This window comes from Pyrgilauda ruficollis, unplaced genomic scaffold, assembly GCF_017590135.1.
Source record: "Pyrgilauda ruficollis isolate IOZ18807 unplaced genomic scaffold, ASM1759013v1 scaffold54, whole genome shotgun sequence".
Taxonomy (NCBI): Eukaryota; Metazoa; Chordata; class Aves; order Passeriformes; family Passeridae; genus Pyrgilauda; species Pyrgilauda ruficollis.
The window spans coordinates 5,071,160-5,095,557 of record NW_024527044.1 but is presented as its reverse complement, the minus strand read 5'-3'; the positions used below and the strand labels follow the sequence as shown (position 1 = coordinate 5,095,557).

The 24,398-nt window shown below is 40.5% G+C and overlaps 1 protein-coding gene and 1 long non-coding RNA gene across 6 annotated transcripts in view; one reads left to right on the top strand and one right to left on the bottom strand.

The window, feature by feature from the left end:
* CLIC5 (chloride intracellular channel 5) overlaps window positions 1-10,801 on the bottom strand; it is a 59,192-nt gene extending 48,391 nt beyond the window's left edge. Inside the window, exon 1 of one of the 2 annotated variants that reach the window (XM_041480991.1) lies at window positions 10,463-10,801. In XM_041480991.1, the coding sequence (XP_041336925.1) occupies window positions 10,463-10,525 (63 nt within the window). In that variant the 5' untranslated portion in view covers window positions 10,526-10,801. Of the gene's footprint in view, window positions 1-3,132; window positions 3,267-10,462 lie in introns of those variants that run through there. The other variant, XM_041480992.1, reaches the window with a different exon arrangement.
* Window positions 10,802-10,893: 92 nt separating this feature from the next.
* LOC121360867 lies at window positions 10,894-22,511 on the top strand. Of its 4 annotated transcripts, none has more exons than XR_005956259.1 (4): window positions 10,894-11,126; window positions 11,899-11,951; window positions 12,492-12,659; window positions 20,538-22,511. It is a non-coding gene; the product is annotated as an uncharacterized LOC121360867 (long non-coding RNA). The 4 variants fall into 4 exon arrangements; XR_005956261.1 differs by lacking the exon at window positions 20,538-22,511 and adding an exon at window positions 14,858-14,977; XR_005956258.1 differs by having other exon boundaries at window positions 10,895-11,126; window positions 12,579-12,659.
* Window positions 22,512-24,398: the final 1,887 nt, after the last annotated feature.

The window sequence follows — 24,398 nt, the reverse complement described above, 5'->3', positions numbered from 1 at the left end:
ACCCAAAGGACACAAGACCTATTGACTAAAGGACAGAGCACAGGATCAAGGTGAAGTTCTTGCTGGCCCTCCTTGCACAAGGCAATGACTTCTCAGCTTCTGCACCTGTAAAGTACTGACCATGACTGTACAATGCTTTGGAAATGCCATAAAAAGGCATCTGTATTTATTTTTTACCTCAGGGAATGGATTTTGCAAAGAAAGTCATGTTCAGAGGTGTCTGCCAAAGCACAGACCAGCCTGCACAGCCTCCTTTGCAGAACTGGGATCTAAGGATGCTGAATTGCTATCAGCATCTAGGAAGTTTGGAGAATTTCTAGTATCACCCTGTGTTTTACTACCAAGAATTTAAAAAAAACAGAACCCAAAACTCACCAAAAAAATCGATCTTCTGAACATTTAAAACTGATGCTAAACAGTCTTTTCTGAATACAGACAGTTGCTGAACTCAGCTGTCAGATTTCTGGGATGGAGCACACGAGGATTGGCTCCTCATACTTTGAACTCCACTGGGAGCCTGCAGCAGCACAGTCTCTTTAGAGGTGATGAGCCCTTCTCCAAGAAGTAAAGCAGTACACTTATGTCCTTACCTGCAGCAGAAGTTATGAAAAATACTATGTCTGCTTTAGCATCTTCCTGGTTAAGAGAAACAGTAACTAAAGCCATACCTAAATCAAGCAAATTTCCTCTGTGCATAAACCCCATTCCCAGAATCACGAACAGGTTTTAACACCTGAGATACTGGTGAACAGTGACCTGAGTCAGATGTTTTTCTTAGACCAGAAGAAACAAAAAAAAATTTGCCAGGGAAGTTGTGGATGCTTCGTTCCTGAAAGTTTTAAAGGTTAGGCTGGGAGAAGGCTCTGAGCAACCTGGTATTGTAGGTGTACTTGCCCTTGTATGGCAGGGGAGTGGGAATTACAGAATTACATGATCTTTAGGGTCCCTTCCAACTCAAACCATTCTATGTTTCCATGAAATGCAAGAGAAGCAACAGAAATAGTTAAGAAATTGCTTCTTTACAGCAGGATTTACATAAAGAAGGGGGGGGGGGGGAATTACTACTGCCATATAATATCCTTGCAAGTTTTATAGAATTTAAAGTAAATGAAAATCAGTTTCAGCCTTGAATATTAGGCCTTGAGCATTTTAATTACCTTTTGCAGCAAGCACATACAGGTGAATGCCATGGGCTTGTCATCTGCACTGCACACAAAATTAGCATCTATCAAGATGAGGATTTAGAAGAACAAATTGTCACTATCTGAGCACCTTTATCCTCCTTAATAGAATGTCCTTCACACCAGAGCAGCTATAGCAGGGACAGTTTCAACTCCTACTGTCCTACAGATGCATTAATACAACACAACCCTCCTGAAATGCATTTCAATTAGTGCTTTATTTCAGTTGTATGAAGGGTTGCCAGAAATACATAAAAAGGAGCTCTTTTAATTTCTTTTGGAAATCAAATGCACAGGGGGAAAAACTGGAGAAGCCCTTGAGCTCCAGATATACAATACCTCTTAAGAAGTAACCAGGCTGCTTTGGGGACCAGCATGGAAATCATGGGAATTACAAGACTGGTAAAAATTTATGAGTCTGTTTGTGTGTGAGAACAAGCAGGAAAGGCAGAGAAGATGCAACACATGTGCACAGACTTGGCACCAGAGAAGGACTGGTATCAGCATTTTTTCAAGGTGAGGAGAGCCTGAAAAACTTGCCTTAGGTCACTGAAGGAAGCAGAAAAGCACAAAAGTAAAGAAATCCTGTGAAGAATTTGGGTCAAAACCTGGAAATATTACTGAGCTTAACATGTAAAATTCACATCGCAGGATCTTTTCAGTTTGATTAGAAATATATAAAAATATATAAAATAATATAAAAATATATAAAATATATAAAATAATAAAAATCAGAGGGTTTGAATGATTGGAGTTTTGCTGTTGCTTCCTATTAAGATGGAGTGTGGAAGTGCTCATTTGTTCATAGACTGGAAAGTAAAAAAAAAAAAAAATCTTGATTTGGATTTTGACAACACTGGGGCAATCTTAACATGGCAAAGCTTTGCTATGATGGGTTAGAGAACTGCAACTCAGGGGTTTTGTGATCCAATCTCTTTTCTGAGCACATCTCCTCCTATGACACTGTACCCACGGCATTTCTGTGGTGCATCAGAGTCACTGAATCAAAGAATGTGCTGAATCATGGAAGATCACTTCAACCAGTGAACACCATCATTAATAAAATATAGATACATACAGAAGAGTAAAATCATAAACATTCAAAAAATACGTCATTAAATTATTCTTGAGAGGGATAGAATAATATTCATTTACAAAGAATCTTTAAATTTAGAAGAATCAGAGAAAAAAATCCTATCAACTCATCATTCTACATTTATGTGTGTACTGACAATCAAGTTATGTAACAAACAGCAATGACATGTTGTAAATGCAATCAGTTAGATTAAGTTCCACCCTTAGGTATTATTAGATAAAATTACTGGCTTTGGAACTGCAAAACACAGCTGGATGCACTTTGAATTACTTCTGTTCCACTGTAATAATTTCCAAGTCTTAAGTTTAATATAAAAATCATGCCACGAATACATGATGCTGATTAAATTCCTCAGATATACAAAAACCAGATTTTTTAAACTCATAGCCCCAGATGTCCTGCTACCCCATCTAGATGAATTTTACTGCATGTCAGCAACACAGAAGTGCAAAAAAATTGGGAGAACAAGAGACAAGGAAGGAAAGGGAATAAGGAAATTGCCACATGAAATTTTACTATGTCAAACAAATCACTTCAAGCTATTTACAAAGTACCTACTGTAGCACTTTAGGTACCAGCTCTCATTTCCTACATCATGTAAGATTTATAGACTGAATCCAGCACAAAACCAAGCCCTTCCTTATCCCAACTGATTCTCCCTGACTTTAAGTCAACCTTAGCTTAAAAAAAAGTTTATCACTGAAACCTTCTATTATTCATGTACAAAAGTAACACTTAAAGGCACAGCCCTTTAACATCTGCCTAACTCTGTTAAAAAGGAGTAATTTGAAAACATCTACCAGAGCTCCTAGCTGAATAATGGAAATACTACTAACAAAATAATGTTTCTCTTACCTCTGCAGCACTGCTGGGATTATTTTGCTCATATCTGCCACATTTTGAAGAATTATGTGCCACACAAGAACTACATGATATTGTTACTGTGATGATCAATGTGCTCTCCTACACAATCCTTACACAGCCTTCCATTAAACTCTATTTGACACAGGCAGGTGGATTTGATCCCAACATTAAATCCTGGAGCACAGGCAGACGCACTTCCTGCTGGCTCTCCTGGAAAGGCTCCCTGTGTATTTTTGGGATGTTATGTCAAATGATCCCGGTGACATTTGCTGTTCTGGATTAGCCTCAGCAGAGCCACGTATTGCCAATAAAAGTTTCCTGAGGACACTGGAGCTTCACGGTCATTGCTGAACCACGACACAGCAACCTGTGAGCCTGACGGGATGGGAGCTGCTAGAGAAGGAAAAAGAGAAACCTGCAGCTAAACACAGAGCACCCAGGGCACACTGGTGGCTAATTCTAAGTACCAGCAATAATGAGTATCACCCGTTCTTCATGGTTAAATTAAAACACAGTGTTTACCCAGTTTGACTGTGTGGCTCAGAAAAGCCGGAAAAAAGGAAGGAGCTAGCAAGTGGAGTTTAAACAAGATCTCAAATACACTTAGGCAGGCCTAATTCTGCTGCCACTGAACTCAGTACTACAAAACTGACTTGCTTTTGTGGCCATAACCCAAGCTGAATGTTTCTGAATTCTTATTTATTCAAATGGATCCCATTTATAGAAAGTATGCATATTCAACAAAGCATTGAAATATGTTTCATTTTAATCAGATGTTTTGATCACAAGCACCATGTATATCAATGCTATCAAGTTTAATAAAAAGCAAGTAGTCACAGCTGTTTAGAGAGGAAAACCCCCAAACCATGGCAGATCAGGGCATCATTCACCTTTAACCACAAACTAAGGATGAGACCATGAACTGAGGCAGGAGACACAGCTGAAAATCCCTTCTTAACTTGAGAACCAGTTTCCCAGGCAATCCTAACAACATTCCAGACTAGGTTCAAGGTGGCTGGGATAGTGAATATATCCCTGCCAAGTCACTTTATAAACTTGGCCTGCTGAAACAATTTACTGCCTGTCTCTAATATTCCCACCAACGAGGCCCTTGTCTTGACGCAAAACAAAACCTCCAAATGCTCAGAGACAAAACAGACACACAGACACACAGACGCTGGGTTGTATAACTCAGGCTAAAGCTTCTTTAATGTATTGTTTTTCTTCATCACAAGGAAAAACAAGCAACTTGTAATTTTAAAACATTTGCTAGGTGGTTATGTGGCAATTTATTCAATTATTTTTAAGATGTAATTTTAAAGCAAAATCAATTCTTGCCAAGATGGATGTTTTTCCTCTGACTATTTTTTAAATTATTTTATTGAAAATGCTTAATAAAAATAAAACAAAAAAATCAGAGGAGCAATGGTCAGTCCAGACAGCATTTCCCTGATTCAAGCAGGTCAGAAGTGGAGTTGTTACTGATTTGTCACTCTGGTCACTCCTGATTTGATCTTAGCAGAACCACTACATTGAAATACTCGAGTCTCCCTGCAAGGAACTTTCAAAGCTCAATTACAGATGTTTAAACAAACCTAGTAAAATTATTTTCCTCCCTGGTGTCCAGACTACTGGTAGACCTTGTAAATTTTGTAACCTCAATACCAAAGCACAAGGCCAGGATGCTGGAGGAGGAGACTCAGGCTGCTGATCAGGCACTGCCTCACCAAAAGCAGTTTGAAGAGACACAAGCCATGGTGCCCATCACCTGCTTGGCAGATCCAAAAGGTAAAAATTCAAGATACACAGTAAACCCTGTGCTCTCACCACTTCCAGGGTGACAGCTGAAAGGTGTCAGAGACTGCACACATTGTACACATCTGCTTTGTAGGGTGGTTGTGGCTTTTCAAAATGTGAGAGGCTTGGCAACAAAAAAATGTTATGGTCAGTCTTGGAGCACCAGACAGGTCGGACCAGATGTTTCAGTGTCATTATTCTTCCTTGTGCTTTTTTTATCTTTGTTATTTCCTTTTTATCTAGAAAGTTTAGCTAAACACAGGAATGATTTTGTATCAAAGCCAAGCTGAGCTCATAATACCCAGGAAATAACACACACTTCTCAAGAAACAGAAATGAACTTAGAACCCTCCAGGTATGATTCTGATTTCTAACCATCAACAAAAAAAAAACTTTTTGAGGGCAGTCTATGAATCAAATACACTGCAGAGTCTGTCTTGTTATAAAGTGTTAAAAGGTTCCTATCAAGTTCTCTTTCCCTGTTTGCAAAGCCAGTACTGGTTGTGATAACCCTGAAATTCTGAAACTGAAATCAGTTTTCTTATCAGAGTGGCTCTGTCATATTAAAACCACAAAAGCCTTAACAGTGGGGAATGATTTCTTGTAACAGGTTAACACTTTTATTTATATCTTCCTTTAAGGCTATGTGCCAACACTTCACCAGAATCCAAACCAAGGCTCGTTTGAAATCACCTTTCAAACAGAAAAAACTTTTAAAAAATACAGAAAATGCACTCCCAAAAAAAAAAAAAAAAAAAATAAAAAAGGAACCAAAAGCAAAACAAAACCCCACCCAACTTGCTCCTCCCTGAGATAATTTCTGGGATAATTGTGTCCACAAGAAGGGCAGCAACACCTTCCTGAGAGCAGCAGCCCCTGGGGCTTTGATGGAGCACACTGCTGTTGATGACTCTCTGTCCTGGCAGCCAGGCTCTCTGACTGACCCATTCACTTGGAACAGTAAGCTTGGTACAAAATTCTGCCATCACTTTTAGACACAATCCTAACGGGCCCAGTCAGCTTCCCCAGGAAGATGGGGACATGTTTAATGTCTGAAGTAGAGACTGTGGATGTCCAAGGACTCTGAGGTCTCCTTTGATTTCTACACTTGCAGCACCTTCACATTTTCCCTAGAAGGGTGTTCAGTGTGACTGTGGGTGAACACTGAGAAGTAAAGCCTTGCACATTTTAAGCAAAAGCTCTTGCTCACCTAATCCTAGAATGGTTTGGGCTGCAAGGGACCTTAAAGTTCATGTCATTCCAACTCTCCTGCCAAGGGCAGGGACACCTTCTACAACACCAGGCTGCTCAGAGCTCCAGCCAGCCTGGTCTTGAACACTGTCAGGGATTCACAACTTCGGGCAACCTGTCCCAGGACCACCCTTATATACACAATTTCTTCCTAACATCTAATATAAACCTATAACTTTATATATAAAGCTATAGGTATATACAAAAACCCTATAAGTTTATATATAAAGGTATAGGTTTAAATATAAACCTCTAGCTTAAAGCCATCCCCTTTTTATCCTATTTGTCCTTGTGGAAGGTCTCTATCCCCTTTAGGTACTGGAAGGTTTTCAAAGGTTTTCCTGGAGCTTTCTCTTCTCCAAGCTGTTTTCATAGCAGAGGTGTTCCAGCCCTCTGATCCAATTGGTGCCCTCTTCTGGACTCATTCCTGTGGGTTCACATCTTCTTTCTGCTGAGGAGCCCAGAGGTGGATGCAGCAGTGCAGGTGGGGTCTCAGAGGAGTGGAGTAGAGGGGCAGAATCACCTCCCTCGACTGACTGGTCCCTCTGATTTGGGTTCAGCCCAGGACACCAATGAACATACCCACAATATTAATCCATCAGTGCCACAACAATGACTCCTTCTAGAAGCAGCTGCCTGCCAGCTTACCACACATTCTCCTACCACCACGATATCACCATCTTTTCACTATCAGAAATACGGGTTAGGATATATCTTGTTATAGAGTGTTTCTAAAGCAGGAGGATTTTTTAGATGAAATGTAGTTTGGTTCACTTGTGGATTTGTTTGCTTTCCAAACTGCTGAGCAATGCAGTCCTCTTTGCATCATGTTTTGTTTTCCATGGGTACAATGTATCTCCCTTCAAATTAACTTTTCATATTAGGCACTACTCTAATCCTGAAAGGCAAGGAATGCACATCCAAACACCTGTTTCCATTGCAAACAGAAAGAAGCCACAAAGTCCTGTGGTCCTCCCTTATGGGCTTTAATTGTATTACTTCACGTAATAGGAGCACTATTTCAATTTTGTCATTATGTTCATGCATACAGGTGCAAGATTGCCAGGAAAAGCTAAATATATCTTCCAGCAGGGTGTCACTGTCGTTTATACAGAAGCAATTTGCTTCTCCAGCACGCAGAGGATTGAAATCAGCCTGACTTACAACAAGCTGGGTTAAGCACAGAGCAAGCACTACCTCCTGACGTTCCCTTGCTGCTGCTGCCAGCGTCTCGCGACACCACGCATCAAACCCTTCTCTGTGGCAGCCTCCTCCAATTCCCTGTCAAACAAGTTTAGAGAGGGAATTGCTGCTGCAGAGTTTCAGCATTCAGCAAAGGCCTGCTCACACAAGCCGCACATCTGATCAAGGCAGCACCACCTCCCTGGCAGACCTCCCCGCTCCCACCATCGCTCTCCTGGCGTCCTGCCCCAGATTTGGGGGGGTTTGCTCTCAAACACTTGCTCACAAAAAAATACCTCACAGATCCAGGTTAGGGCACCGTTAGAAAACAAGCGAAATCAATGGGGATGATAACAAATAGGTGTGATAACCACTTAACCTGTCCCTGCCACAGCAGCTCAGCTGTGTGCTGGCGGTGCCCAGGCTGTGTGCGCAGCTCCTGAGCCAGCCTGCATTGGGTTACAGAGCAGCTCTTTTGGTTACAACCCCGCTCCCTGCTTGTCTGTCTGAGGCTCCTGCTCTCCTGGTTGACAAACAGCAAAGGGAAATAGAGCAATTGCGTAACACCTTTCTTTTTTTTTAACCTGAGACAGAAAATGCTTTTATTGGGGACACTGTGGCTGGTGAAAAACAGCCCTTTCTGGTTTTTTTGGGCTGGAGGAAGATACAGTTTCTACCAGGCCACATCTACTGCCCTACATTTTCTGCCTTATCGCTGCTTTTCTGTGTGCTCCTTCAGGGATGCAGGACAGAACTCTTTTCCTTGGGTGAAGCATCACCTCTATAAAACTGAAATGGGGAATTGCTCATTGATCCCAACATCCCCCGCCGTTAGAGCTTGCCTCAAGCATGGTTCAGTACATTTACATTTGCCACTGGTCCCAGTATCTCACAGTCCTCCAGAAGGTACCACTTTTCTGTTCTTTCCTGCCTTAAAACAGGCAGAGTAAGTCTCTCCTTTGCAGTGTCTCCTGGATCAGCCTTCCTGTTTACCTCCCCTTACTAATATTCTATTCTTTGCAGTCACCCTCCAGAAAAGTTTGCATCTCTTCATTATTCTTTTATAGTCTCATATTTTTCAGCTTTCAGCTTGTCTCTCCTTTGGATATTCTCTTTTTATTTTTGAACTTCTGAGGTGTATAATTTAATACTCTGGTCACATGCTTTACTATAGAGCCTTTTAAACTTTTAATTAAATTAATGGCACCCTTCCAAAACATCAAGAACTGCAATTTTTCAACCTAAATGGAAAGTCTCCAGGAAGATACCAATTAATTCTTCTGTTCCAGCTCTGAGTTTTATGTGAGTCTCTATGCAATTCTATAATATGCATTATGCAGGAAGTCACATTACTAAAAATGTTCTTTCTGAAGTTATAAATCTTCAGGTGGTGGCATGGCTTGGTTTAATGCAGTGCTCATTTTCCCTGCTATCTTATGGATCCACAGCTTCACACAATGAATCTGGGCAATGACCTTCACTTTAACAGCTGATGCAGTCAAGGAACCACATATCACAAACATCCATGTCAGCCTCAGTGAAATACTGCAAGCACTAAAACAAATCAGTAGCTACAGATTTCCATCCCAGCACATATTTGACTGATGACAGAGTACTAAACAACATCACAAACCCATTTTTTAGTCCATAAACATCTCCATTAAACATAATTTGGTAGAAACAACTTGTAAGAGGTGAAGTGTCTGGTTGTATGGACTCATGCTGGTCCATTTTAGTACATTAAGCTCTCTGTAAAAAGTATGTACTGGGCTCTTATGAACCTGAAATTCTTGTCAAATCTGTTTGCTATGGAAAAAGACCTCACTGCTGGCTCAGTCACAGCACCTGCACCTGAACTGACTGGTTTTGGAAGATGTGTGAAGAGGCTGTGTATACACATCATGGATGTGGCTGACATTTCAACTTACAGCCCAAAATATCCATCAGGGAGTACAAAGCAATTACATACTCTCATCTTGACAGAAGGGAGGGGTTGGAATTTGCTTTCCTAATCATTCAGGGCTCTGTTTGCTAAGGGTCTGAGATAACTCCCACATATTAATAATAATCCAATGGATTTACAGGAATGGATTAGGCTCAGAGAGACCAAACACCTGTAAGTGTTCCAGGCCAGACTGGACGAGATTTTAAGCAACATGGTCTAGTGGAAGATGACTCTGCCTGTGGCAGGGGGATTGGAACAAGATGATCTTTGAGGTCCCTTCCAAACCAAGCCAGTCCATGATTTTACACGGGCATAGGGGATCTCAGCCTCAGTGTGTCTAGAGGCCTTAAAACACTCTGAACATCAAAAAAATCTGAGCTCTTCACTGAGACAGAGTTTGCATGAAGTTTGCTATTAATAAGGTTGTATGTGTCACAGGTTGCAACCATGCCACTGATTTTAATGGTAAGGTTTTCACAGCCCAAGACCAACAGTCATACACAACTTCAAACATTCTGAAACCCTGCCACACAAAAGCTGTAGTAATTTTTCTATATTTTCATCAAGTTGCTTTCTGCTCTCAGTTACCCTTCTATAAAATCAGTATGAGCTTCAGTCTGAGGAAACTGACAGTAAAAACTGATTAAGTTTTTACTAGTTTAAGAAAAAAAAAAGGAAGTATTGCAGTATATAATCAGAAGACTGACAGCTTATCTCAAACCTTATTGTTTTATGGTCCATAAGCATTTCAGACCTGCCAGCCTCTGCTGAGGAACCAAACCCTGGTACCCCCCAGCTCTTCCCAAAAATGGAAAAGAAAGTCAGGATTCAGAGAGCAAAACCTGAAGCCTACAGCCTCAAGTCTAAAGTTAGGACACAGTACATTGCAGGCAGCAGGCTAAGAATAACAGAACAAACTCACGGGGAGAGAATTAACAATAAAACACAGGAACTCTGCCTCTCCCTCCACAACATTACCTAATTCTAATGTCACGAAGAAGAAAGCAGAGTGAGTGTGTGTGCAGGAGATAACAGGCTGTCACAGCACCGCTTCCACTCGGCGCCAGAAAATTAAAGTTTGATTATTCGGTAGAAGCCGAGCCGATCTGAGAGTCACACCAGTGTCCAGTTCACAGCGCAACTTACCTTCACAAAGAGCTCAATTTCAGGGTCCTTCCCTTCCCCATTAGCAGCAACAGAGTCTGTCATTTTTCACCCCCAAGGCTACCGGCTGATCTCTTGATATTAAGTGGCAAAAGGAGGTTTCAACTGCACGGCGTGTGAGTTTCCCTTCTGAACCGCTCCCACAAAGCTGTTAAAACATCACTTGTAATGATAAAGCTCGGAAGCAAGTAAACAAGTTTGCAGGCAATTAAATTAATAATTAAGAAAAGGCAGGCAGCAGAGGAGCAGTCCCTGTTACGGCAGCTCTTCAGAGCAACAAGTGCTGCTGTGCTCTGGTACAGTATCCTCATCTGTCAGAGCTGCAGCCCTCGCTGCCTGCCCAAAATAGCCCAGAGCATAAAAAAACAGAGGGTGGGGTTAAACTCATAGGGGAGGAGACAAGCTCCTGGTACCTACGGCAGGATCAGTCTCTGAACAAATAATTCTGCTCTTCCCTGTTTTCAGCGTTTCTGTGGTTCCCTCCCTCATTCTACAGCTGGGAGCACCAGGGACAGGGAAGAAGGAACTCCTGCAGCCGGGCCGGTTTCGTTGCTTTAAGCAACAGTGATGTTTTTTCTGCTTTTCTGAAGGGTGTTTGTCCTGCCTCTAGCTGTTCAAAGTCCTAATATTGTTATTGCTAAGAAAGGTAAGAGAAAAGGAGCCAGTGCACTGCTGTTGGATCAGTCAAGGAATGGGAAGAAAAGCAGAGCTTTGCCTCAGCAGCCCCCGCCATGTGTGGGGTACAGAAGCCAAAACTGAGTGCTCGGGTGAGAGAAGCACCTGTGATGTGACCACTGCTGATGGAGCTCAGGAGCAGAGGAACGGCAATGTTTGGGTCCCTTAACTATTTCTCAGCATGTCCCTCGGGGTGCTGGTTGTAGAGGGGGGACAGAAGGGCCATGATTTGCTGGGTGGAGCATGGGAGAACAGTTCCAAGGGCCTCAGCCTGCTGCTGACATGCTGCTGTCATCCCTACTCCCCTTCCTTCACCCTGCATTCCTGGCGTGACTCAGAGGGCACTGCACAGCAGCCCTGAGCATGAGGTGGCACCTATAGAAAGTCCTGACGCAGCCAAAAGGCACGAAGGGAGGGAGTGTTGGCACAGGAGGGGACAGCAGGCACAGGTGAAGGGGTCAATGGCACCTCCTCCTCATCCCCATCCCTGCCTGGAGGGACTTTGTGTCCTCCTGCCCTCAGGAAGTCTCTTCCTACACTTCTGCCCCAACCCTGTTTCGGGACTGCCAAAGCTCTGGCTCACAGGTTGTTGGCAGCTCACGCTGCCAGACATGAGCAGTTTTACTTCCCCTTCTGACACAGAGATGCCTTTTGGGGAGGGTTTTCACATGATCAAACACTCGCCTTTCCTGATAGTGCTCTTAGCTGTGTGCTTCTGTGATGACCTCCAGTTCTCTCTGTAGGCATTTGACACAGCTCCAGAGCAGTCACAGCCAACACCTCCATGGCCCTTTGGGTAAGTTCCATGGGAATTTTCCCACAACAGCTGCTTCATGTGCACTACATGAAGGACTGAAATGGTTAACAAGTAAATCTCATTATGCTGTTGCAACTGTAATTACAACATAATCATCATTATAATTACTGTAAAAGTATGCTTATGGTTTTTAGATCTAATTAGCACTCATTCAAATAACTAGAAGGTTAACTATAAGAGAATTAAGTGTTATTACTCCTTTGATTTCAAATTTTTACATGTAATTTTTGGACTAGGCACATTAATTACCAAACATTTAGAGTAGAATTTATTCCTAAGCCTACCGGCAAGTTTCCAAGGGCATGGGCTAAGTGTACTTACATGTGGCAGAAAGAATCATTGCATTGTAATTATGCATTACAGTTATAAAAGTCTGCCAAAAACTTAAGAGTAATCATCGTATCTCTGAAACGCATCCCTAAACAATGCATTATTAACTATACAGTTATAAGTTTTTGGGATTTGCAGAAAAGTTGTTTTGCTCTAGCACCTCGTGGTGACATAATTTCTCTTTAATAGGGGTTCTTGGAAACAATAGGAAATGGATCATCTTGACTGAGGTTACCTGTAGCTCCAGCCTCACTGAAAAACATTGTTTTGATATAGGCAAGTGGTTTGAACAAGTTATATCCCAGGACCATTGGCTCTGGAAGAGAAGATACTGCCAGCTATGAGCACAGTAATAAGGTAATGCTGCTAATGCTAAACCAAAGGGTAGAAATAAAATCAGCTTTCCAAACATCAGCACTTACAAGTTGTGATGTATTACAAGTTGTGACCTATTTAGATGTCTATTTTAGAATGAAAAAATATGTCCTAGAAGTGTCTAATTTTTTCCACTGAGCCCAGGGTAATGAGATAAGCATGTAAAGGTCAGACAAATCCTGCAGTAATTTTTAAGCAGAAGAGAGCTATGGCTTTAGAGCCTGATTCATGTGCCATCCCTCACTCCAGTAGTTGTGTGTGCCTTGCACTTCTGAAAGTCAAACTCTAGATGTAGCAATTTCAGTAGACACCCAACGTGTTAAGACATTCAAATCCTTCCCTCCCAATTACTGTCTGGGTTTAGTGGTGTGTTATAATTAGTAATTAGTTTGCAGATGAAGATTATTGTGCTGAGGCTCAGCAAAGCAGAAGGGAAACTTTGCAATACAAAGGAGCAAAGGTGCCCTGCAGCCATTTCCATCCTAACCCAGATACAAACTGCTGCAGGGACGGGCCAGATCCCACCTGGCTCAGGGTGTTCTGGGCAGTGCTGCCACTGGAAGCTGCCTTCCCCATCTGCTTCTACCTCACCCCCTGCCCCAGGACCTGATATGGGGTGCTCAGAGGCTACAGAAGTTGAGGAGTAAATACCACACATCTGATGTTCCAGCTGTGCTTTTAGGTATCCATGGAAAGAATAAGCCAGCCCACCTAAAAAAAAAAAAAAAAAAAAACAAAAAAAACAAAAACCTCTGCTTTACAAAAATACCCCCATGGAATCCCTAGAATAGACCAAACATAACAGACAACATAACTTGTTCATATAATGCTGATTTTTTTGAAAAAGAGATTCTGGAAGCTGAATTTAGGATAAACATTGTAGAAGGCAGTGAGTAGGAGTAAAAATATATATATCTATATATCTATATGCACTGCTTTAGGAATCTATTCATGCATTTACTGCTTTTCTGTCATATAAAACTGACTTATCACTTACATCTGGGTGGAACCTTTATGACTATAATGGTTTTTAGTGTCTACACAGCTCTTTTGTATGTTATGAAATCAGCTCTTTCTTCAGCCAAATTAAGGGTAAGATACTGATAAATAATTAGTACACTCTCATTTTACTGCAAAGAATGAGTCACTTAGTTTGGCCTATCATTTTCTCACAAGTCAGAAGTAGCAGAGGCTTTGAGTTACACACAAGAACATTAGACACTGAATTATGAACTCCTCATAAGCCAAGTCATTATAGTTTGAGGTTTATGAGATATAGAAATGAATATGAGCACATCATCCCATTAATAAAAGAAGAGGACGGCTTTAGAAAAGGAACAGCCACGTCCCTATGTAAGACTCTATTGTAGGTGAACCCTGGTGCACTATCAGCTTTCACAGGCCTGATCCAGGCTTCACTTCCAGCAAAGATTTGTCCCGAGGGGGTGAAGCAGAGGCCAAGCATCCAGAATGAAACTCTATCAGTTCTCCAGCACACTGCTACCTTACCAAGAAGGATCAGAGCACAAGGCACATCCATCCCCCAGTGCTTCCATCCAGCTCCTTCCATCAGAGCAGGTTTTGCACGTTTTGAACGACACAGACAACATTTTTCATTGTGATGAAAAGATGTAAAAGCTTGGTGCAGCTGCAGTAAATGCTGTAAATGGTATTAAGGGCTATGATTTTACCAGGGAATTATTTAACTACTTAGTTGTCTAAAAACCCCACACCTAAGCAGCAGTCAGGGTAGTTTGAATGGGTTATGGAAACATCTCTTCCAGAGACAGTTCTGAATTACTGGCAACTTCCAATTGCATTTATTGGATGCTAGTAGTTTTGATATGCAACACATGTAACAAGTTAACAACTGCAAGGAATCAATCCTGTAATTTTTATTTTCTTTTGAGTTACAATGTGTCACCATCAACTTCTTGTCTGAAATTCAGAAAAATCAAAATATTTGTCTCAGATATCTGAGGCCAGACAGCAGGTCTGTTCCCTTCCCCAAATGTATAAGACATGCAAGGACAAACAAAGCTCTTCTCATCAGCCTCATGCCAGCACTCGGTGACCAGATACTTTTCCTTGACTGTAAAGATGTACAGTACCTCAAAATGTGTTGGTTTGATGGAAAAACTGTGATTTTGTTCCTTTTTGTAAATTTTCCCACACTCAAGGTAATGGAAGAAAAGACATCAAGAGATACAAAAACAGCTATGCAGCCTGGATGTTCCAATAAATGGGATGGAAAAGCCTAAACCAGAAAACTTTGCACTCTATTAGCTGGCCAGTTTGAGGTAACACCCTCCATACCCACCCCCAGATATTATGAATCCATCACAGCCATGAGCTACAGCAACTTTCCTTTATCTTTTTATTAAAAAGCATTCTTTCAGCTCTAAAATTATCTTGCTGAAACTCTTCTGTTTAACAGAATGAATCAGTTCAGACTGGAGTTTTGCAAAGTTCTAGTCCAAAACCATGGAATTATTTTTATATATAATTATGTTTTCACATGGATAGAGCATCAAACTTTGCTGTAACATTAATAAGCATTAACACCTTCAAGAGAGAACCTGAAGAGAAAAACTGAACCTGCTGTTCAGTGTGAAGAGGGATTGCATTATGGATTATGATCTCAGTGCTCACATAAAGACAGACTTAGGTACCCATCTGTAAGGAAGTGACTTTGAAAAGGTACAAAAGCATCTCCTGATGCTGCATTCAGTACAGAGGCTTCTAGAGGGCAGTGGTTTATTTCACTATCATTCCAAAACGGACATGTCAATTAAAAACAAAAGATACTTCCAACCAGGACTGAGACTGCTCTGGAAAGTGGTATTGTAGGAGATACAATGGAGAGCATGACAGATTGTCCCAAACTGTGAGCCATATGGATAATGCAGCTGATAAAAGGAGAAATGTGGAAATCCTCAGCCCTTGCTTTTCAAAATGAATTCTCCATGCTATCAAGTGTGGTGAAGAAAAACAGCACCAGGTTATTGTCATGTACCCATTGATGTTGACTCACTACTGTCATAGAACTAAAATTACATTATTTTACTTCCAAACAGAGTAAGTAATGCCTATTCCTGTCTTACTTTACAGGAACTCATCATGCAAGTCCCTATTTAGATTATTTCTATTCACTTCTTTGTATGCTTCTTATCATAAATTAATTAAGATTTGAAGTACGAACATGCAAACTAGGATTAAATCCCCCCCCAAACAAAAGATCAGCACACAATACACTACTTTAATCCTGATTTATGAATTATTATTTACAGAAATTGTTCAAAATGGCATGTACAACTCATGCACATCTCAGGCTAGGCTTCAATTGCTCCCAGGAATTAAGGCTCAAAGAATGCACAGTTGCTGCTGATTTCACTGGACACATTTGTGTTTCACACTGTTGTTTAGCAAACAATTTGGCTGAGAGCTGAAATTACTTTCTGTGTTCTGATGCACATTATTTCTAAAAGTTGAAGCCTTCAGCAGCTCAGTTTGAAATTAGCCATGACTCAGGCTAGTCCCCATGGGTTCACACACTGGCAGCAGTACCTGCATGGCAGGTTTTGTGCATGGATCTGCACTGTGGGTTTCAAGAATCCTCTGCAGTGTAGGTACTGTTTGGCTTAAGAAAAGGGCCTCTGGATTTTTTCTCCCTGATAAACTCACACTGGATCAGTGTGAAATAGCAGGGCTCAACATCCTTACGTCCCTCTGTGGCAGCAAAGTTTAACCTCTGCAATGGTGATGCCTCTGGTCAGTGGCAGTGCTGCTAGCCTCGGTTAATGCAGTTGGCTGACCTTGAACCTCGCAGTGAACTGAAGAACCCTTCCATTCTCCTTAATAAATTGCCTTCATTCATTTTTCATCTCACCTTTTGGTACTTCTGTGATAAACTTTCCACAAAGTTTGCCAGCTCACTCGCCTTAGTGCATCACCTCAAGCTGTTATTAAATGAATGGTGGGTTCTTTGTTCTTTTTTTTCTTCTTAAGAACTTGAAAGTAAGAGTTCAACATCTTGCAGCACCTAAAGCTGACTTGGTGATACTCCATTTTAGGTTTGGTTGTTTTTTTGGTTTTTTTTTTGCTTGAGGACCCCTTTCACTGCAGAGTTAATGCAAACAACCAGGATGAATTGAAGCAAGGTGGTGAGTTAAACACAGATGTGAACTTCTCTTCTGCAAATACTCTTTTACATTAGCAGATTTTTGCTGATAACCATCACATTAACAGATTTTTGCTGGTGACCAGCAAACCCAGCTCATTAGGACTTCAAAGAACATATCCCACATCCTTAAGTGAAAGATGGTTGTGGTAATTCTTGAAAAGGTGGTTGGCTTAAGACCAAGAGTAAATTTTTAGTGAAATTCAGCACTGAGCACAGTCTAAATAACAGTGGTGCCTTGTTGAAGTCTGTCAGAACTGGGAATACTGGGCAGTCTAACTAGAAAGACATAAGGGGTTTTTTTTGCCTCTTAAGTGGAAGATTTTCCAAAAAATTTCCATCTTTTGCCAAAATCACAAATTTTCACAGAGCATGTAGCAGGTATCACTTTTATAAGAAAACTGTGGACCCTTGGCCAGTGGCTGCAATACCTGGGAGAAATCTCACCACCAAAATGTCAAAGCCCAGTTTGTCTTTGCAGTGTCACTGCTCTGACACAACTCTGATGCAATTCTGTAGAAAATGGACTTAGGTTTTCCTGTGAGGCCTACATCAGCTGGAAAAGTTCTAATGAGATATGGACCCCTTTACTCATTATTAGCAAATTCTACCCATTTCTAGCCAAGCAGCAAGTCAGAGTTGATACCAGACTAATTAATAAATATATATATAAAGGTATTTCATGATGTTGAGGGAAACTAAATTCCCCTGCAGAGGGTGGCAGCAAACCGAGACTCTCCAGTTAAGCCTTGCCTAGAGGTTCATGCAGAAAATTGACCTTCAGAAAAGAAAAGCAGAGTTCAGAAGGGTGGAGCTGTGAGTGTTGTGAGGTTTGACTCCTCTCAGCTCTGCATCTCGACTAGGTGGATGTCACTGTGAGGGAGTTTCTATCATCTCTGACTGTGCTGGGTCTCCTGACCAGAAAAAGATGACTTTAGGGTACAGAATTATCAAACCAACACACTCTGCAATTCTCTTATATGCCATGAGAGTTCTAGCAATTAAACAACAAATTAAAAGGTAATTGATAGCCCTTTTTAGAGAACTAAGTATATAGAATCAAAACTGAAAGTAAGTTAGCCAGGTCATCTATCACTTTCCCAAGATATTATAAACCTTGCACTTTATTATTGTAAACCAGAAAAAAAAAATTAAAATGCTGTAATGAAAATGAAGGGGAATCTTCACATAAAAACAAAAATTCATAGTGCAAAGCTTCATAAAATCAAAGAGGAGGACTCAGAGTCACTGGAAGTAATACATGTGGGAATAGTTTATTATTGATAGGGCTGATAGTGACACTGATTTTTAATGCTTCCTAATTCTTTTCCCATTTACACCCTGTTTTCAAGTCAAAGAAACTTTTGCCAGACTTTAGAAAGGGAACTTTTCAACACTGGTGTCTTCTTTAGTTATCCAAAGGACTTCAGACACCCAAAGATTTATCTTGCAATGCACTCAGCTGCTGAACTCACTGATTCCCCAGGCAACATCCTAAAACAAAAGCTTGAAAGTGAACAAAAATGCAAGGAAATTACCTAATTTCCCCAGAATCAACAGCAAGCTAAGAATAGACTCCTGAACTCCTCAATGTCAGCTTAGTCAAACCATTGTCAAATGAAAATACATTTGTTTTCCCAAGTGTTCAGAACTCCATTGTCATGGAGTACGCTCTCCATACAGGTGATTATGTGAATATATACACAAGTACAACATTCTTGTACACAGTATTCTACAGGACACATTTCCAAAGACATTCCACCAGCCCACCTGTCACGCTCTGCCTGGAAAATCTGCTTGGAAAATCTGGCCTTCAGTCTGTTTTGGGTTTTTTGTTTTTTGTTTTTTTTAATTAATATAAAACGTACTTGGTTCCCATCCCCATGAGTCACACAGTGCAGTCTTGACAAGTTAATTGTTAAGTGGAGTTAGGCAGCAGGGTGTTCTTTGGTCACATCCTTGCAGGGACTTGGAGAGCACGCTCTCCTGCCTGGCTGGCAGTCCAGCAGGGAATGCCAGGCTGGCGGAGCTGCCGGCCGGCCTTTTGTAGCGGGGCTATTTTTAGCTGTTATCAGCCACGGGTGTGGGGCCAATCCGCGCCTGGAGCCGCACAGAAACTCTGCCCTGGCCAAACTTCACTCACTGCAATCTCCCGGGGGGGGCAAGTGAGTGAATTTGCTGCGCTGAAGTTGGGCTGTTCTTTATACGGGCTCCTGCAAGGCGCCAGCGCTCCAAGGAAGCGCGTTAGGAGCATGAGCAAGTTACTGATTCAACAGATAAGCATCCTGCCTATATTTGGTGAAAATGAGTGAATTTGAGGTGCCTCATGAAGTCCAATAAGTGATGCAATCATTCAGTATGATGTACATATAAATCAATCTGCGGTGTTTTTATAAAGGAGGTGATTTTTATGTCACCGTGTAACTATGTACTGTGTAACTGGAAACTACTTACTGTGATTATTTACAAATCCATAACTACTTACTGTGATTATTTACAAACCCAGCTCACCAAAGAAAGGGAAGACAGATTGGTGCCTCTTCAAAACGGGCCACGTGGTATAATAGACTTTTAATACTGGGCCTTTGTCCAGCTTATTCTTTTAGTAACTTTTCATGGAAATACGACCTTGTAGTGACTTTAGGCTTTGAGAAATTATTTGAAATGGTGAGAAAAATGTGTATTAAAATGAGGAAGAATTTCTGATGACATTAAGAAAAATGAAAATATTATAAGTTTAAATTAGTTCTCCTAGTATTTCTGTTTACTGAGGACTTGCCAGTATTATTTGGGCACCTCACTGGCCATTTCTGGCTAACAGAGACCCTCTTGCAATGAGGGGCCATCCTAAGTATCAGTGTTATAGCTAAGGATTAACATATTTATATACCAAGTATAAATGTGGGCAAATAAAAAGCACTTCTGCTGGTCAGATATTTAATCAATTAGATTTTAAAATGAATCCAAAAATATTACAAATACCTGTGAGCAGAGGTCTGAAGAGTGATTAAATACCTATATTTTCAGATGCAAAGCTTCCACTCCTTCCATTTGCTTCTCAACCAGCCTTCAAATTACAGGGACACAGTGTTGAGATCTCCCAAAGCACAGCAACATAGATATTTCACCTCAAATAGAATTTGTTTACTCAATCATAGGTATCTTAAAACAGGAGGTTATTAAAAGAATCTTTTTGTTGCTTGTTTAGTTTAGCTCTAAAAGCAGAAGCAACCTGAGACAAGATGCAGCTGTGGGAAAAAAAAAAAAAAAAAAAGGTACCTTTATAGAAAGAAAATAGGTGCAGAAGAGGATTACTATGACAACTGGCAGAAATGGAGACAAAAAGGAGTGGCTGGTTTGGCACCAAAACATCTGAGGTTGTCTAAGCCTAAACTGATTTTTAAAAGAGCCAAATGCATGAATGACTACTAATGGACCATGCTGGCACAAGAACAAGGATGTTTTAGCTGCACATAAATAAAGGTAATTTGGAAATTAAAGTGTCAAACCTTTAGAGCAGTGACATTATGAAACAGATTTCCAAAATTAATAATAATAGTAATAGTTTCTAAATAGACTTTTATTTCTTTATGAATGAAGTATTGCATGGTGAGGCTGTAACAGAATACTCAATTTCATGTCCAAAAAATCACATCCAGTCCTATGAATTTCTTTTTCAGATTACCTAGAATCCCCAGAGAAACTATCTTGGTCAGTGTGCAGATTTCTGCCTTTCTGTGCCTCATCTTTTATAAATATATAAGCAGGAAGATAATCATTTTTATCTCAGAAGATGTGTTCTCGAGTTTTACTTCATTAACACCTGCATGGAGCCTGCAACAGAAAATCAATTCACTTTTAAATCAAAATCCTGGTTTCAAACACTGTTGGATGTACTGAAACCAGACCTGTACACTGACAAATTCACTTCCCAGCTATCCCTGAGCACGTCATTGGAACGTCATCAATGTCACTGATGTCTTGCATTATCAACGATGTACCAACAGTACAAGTTCTCCTACAATTGTTTCATTAATTGATATGAAAAAGATCATCTAGAGATCTAAATATAAAAATCATACCTGCAGATGACAAATAAATGACTCATTTTACAGTGACACACTTCCTCCTTTTCTTGTGCTACAGAAGGCAGTTTCATACAGGTTCATAACATTTTCCACAAAAACAGTGGTAAATATTTTTTATATTGCCACAAATACATAAAAATATTTATATGTCTCTTTTCAGCCACAAACAAAGTTACGAGAAGACATTGAATAATTCTAAATGAACTAGTAAATACAGTGGCACAGTGAAAAATTTCCATTCAAGGCAGGGTCTTATGACCCAAAGAAACAAAAAAATTTTCTTTTCCCAATTAAAATCTTAAGCTGTGTTTGAAGCAGTATCTAGGAATTCAAATTCAGTATGTTCAGTTAGCTTTTCTCTTCTACTGTGGTGTCTGAAATAAAATGTCATTTTAAAACAAATACAGCTGAAAGACACATATATGGGGGATTGCTGTTAAAAAAAAGGATAAGACTTGACTGAAGTTAAAGGAAGAGTGCTGGATTTCAGTCTTGGAAAGATGATTAAATGTATTAGATAAATTTATCTGGCTAATTTAGTCAGTAAGTGAACAGCAGAAGTGTTCAACATCACATTGTTTGATCACTATTGCAATTCAGTTGTTGCTGAGTGGGGACACTGAAACAGAAAGGGAAATTAAATAGTCTGAAAAAAGAAATTAATCAATCCAACGTTTGTTTCCAGATGTCCATTACCAGAATTCACTTCTAGTCTAATCTAGTCATCCAAGATTTGTGTTTAAACTGTCACTGGTGGTATTCAGTTTATTAAACCTCAGGTGGCCAGGCCATTGTTTTCAGTGAAAGTTTATGGCTTGATGCAGTTGCCTAAGCCTAGATATCCAGCAGCATTTGGAAGGATAGCTGAGGAAATCCATAAACATATGTGAGACAGGATCTGTGGGACACTCCAGAGGCCAGGAAAGAAGCCTTTAGACATCTAAACCAGCAGGGGATGCCCGTGGCTGGAAAACTGAATTAGGTCCCGCTCCATGCAATGAACAGAGTCGACCTGTCAAGGAACCTCCCTCTACAGGTGGTGCTTGCACTTGGCCACAGGAATTAACATCACATTATGCTAGTTCAGATATTTTTTGTTGCAAAAAGAGCCTAGACACCCTGCAGAGGTATAGTTAATGGCTTACACAAGCCCCTTCAGTGGGATGAGCCAAATCCAATCCTTGATATCTAAAGAAAACAAAGAGCAGAGCAGAAATGCTGCTTTCCTTTTGCAGACTCCAAAATAGTTGACATATTATCATCACCTGTTCCTCTGCAGGGATTATGCATTGTTTTGCAATTGTAAAATCTTAGTCTCAGTAGAGCTGCTCTTTAGGTACTTCTAAAATAACCAATTCGGAATCATACAAATTGCTCTGTTTTGGACAAGATCCATTTAACAGGTGACAATACTGCTACACAGATAAGTTTTCAAGGCCAGCAAGAAGTAATCAGTTTACAAATCCAAACATTTTTCACTCCAAAAATGTAGGTGCTGAGATGTTTCAAAAGAAAAAACCAGTCCATGCTGGGATAAGAGCCTTGTTTTCAGAACATCAAAGAGGGTATCACAAGATGAAATATATATGAGGAAAAATAAATGAGTAAATAAATCCTGTTTTAATTTTCTCTCGGTGTGACCTGCATTATTTACACTGTGTTTGCCATTGCTGCAATCACTGTGCAGGGACAATTTCCTAGGTCTGTATTTTGAAGCTGTTGCTACGCTGTTGTATCCGGACACCGCTGTGGCCAGAGCCGCGCACTGAGGGGGGCACGGGAGCGCCAGCTCAAAATGGATTCACAGATCTTTCCACAAATGCCTGAGTGAGGCACAGACTCAATAAGGGTTGGAAGCAAGACCTTTTACCCTTTGTATCCAAAAGATTAAGCAAACTGCTGTGCCCTGCTGCTGAAACACATGTTCTGCTTGTGACTGATAGTTGGGGGACTGGGTGTTATCTGTAGCAGAACGGCCGTCACTAATCTTTTCACACACACACACACATAGAGTAATTTGGCTAGGCATAAATCCAGCTGTGAAGAGACCCACAGTACGGTTTTCCTCCTCAGAAATAAGGATTATTAGCTATTAGGTTTATATGTGAAGACTTCAGAGACTACCAGTCTGCTGGGTGGAGGAGGGAGCCATAAAGCCACGCTGGGTCTGCACAGTGGTGTGGAGGTGTTAGAGGTGTATCCCTATTGTCTGAGCTAGCAGAGCAAGAGCACTGGTGAGGGTGTCCTTCACACTGGATTTATGTCAGAGCACTTCTCTGACTCCCAAACCATGCTGTTTTCAGTGAGGGGTGATCAGAGTCTCATCACACCACTAAGAGAAAGCTAAATGCTCCACAAGTCAAATGGCAGCTGCAAACTGTGCAGTGCTACTGTATTACACCTGCTTGCAAATGGGCAAGTCTGTTACTGAAGCATTTATTGGGAAAACACCAGGGCTGGAGGAAACATATAAATATTAAAGGATTCAAAAATACATTAAAATAGAGCAAATAAAGTGTTCTGACTAGAAAGTTGGATAAATGATGAATTAAAGAGGTGCTTGCTGTAGTAATTTTTATTAGCACTGCTATTTGCACTATCTGTACCGCCAAACTGGAGCCCAAGAATTATATAAATTAACTGGAGAAAGACTGGAAAAGGTCATAAATGACCCCTAAAACAAAACAAAAAAAAAACCAAACAAACAAACAAAAAAAAAAAACCACAAAAAAAACCCCAAAACAAAACAAAAAAAATCACAACACACCAAACCACTCAACCTGTAGAAGTGATCACTCAAACTTGAAGGCAAGCTGAAGGACTTGTTTAGTTCAAGAAAGCAAAGACTGAATGAAATTTGATTTGTACCTTCTCTATACATAAAGGTCTTGTCTATTAAAAAGAAAAATAGCATAATTCAGAGCCATAGAATTTTACTAAAGGAAAATATTGTCTCAGGACAATAATTAAGCATTGACAGAGACTAATTGGTGTAGGTGCTGAATGGGCATCACTGAATGTTCCCAAAGAAGCATCTGTTAGGAGAGTCTAGATAAGACTGAGAGCAGGACACATCACTTGGTATTCCAAAATTGTCTTTCTATGCTTAATTGTACTTGTAACCTATCTCAAGCTATTTGCAGGAATAAACAACCATTTCATTTTAATTATCAAAACAGGTATCACGTTAGGATATTGGCTCCCCATGAGTCATTTCCTGCTGTGTACATGTCAACTTCAGCATCTTGGTCTGTAAATCTGCCAAGACTGGAAGATTCTGAAAATAGTTCTTGGATCTTTTCCTTTCTCAGGTTGCTCAGTTAACACTATTTAAAAGGTGGATTATGAATCACTCAACCTTTTTCTAAGCTTATTATTAGGACCAAAATAATAGTTTCTTACTTCCATTAGATTTATTATTTATAATATTTTTACAGGCTAAAATGTTATAAA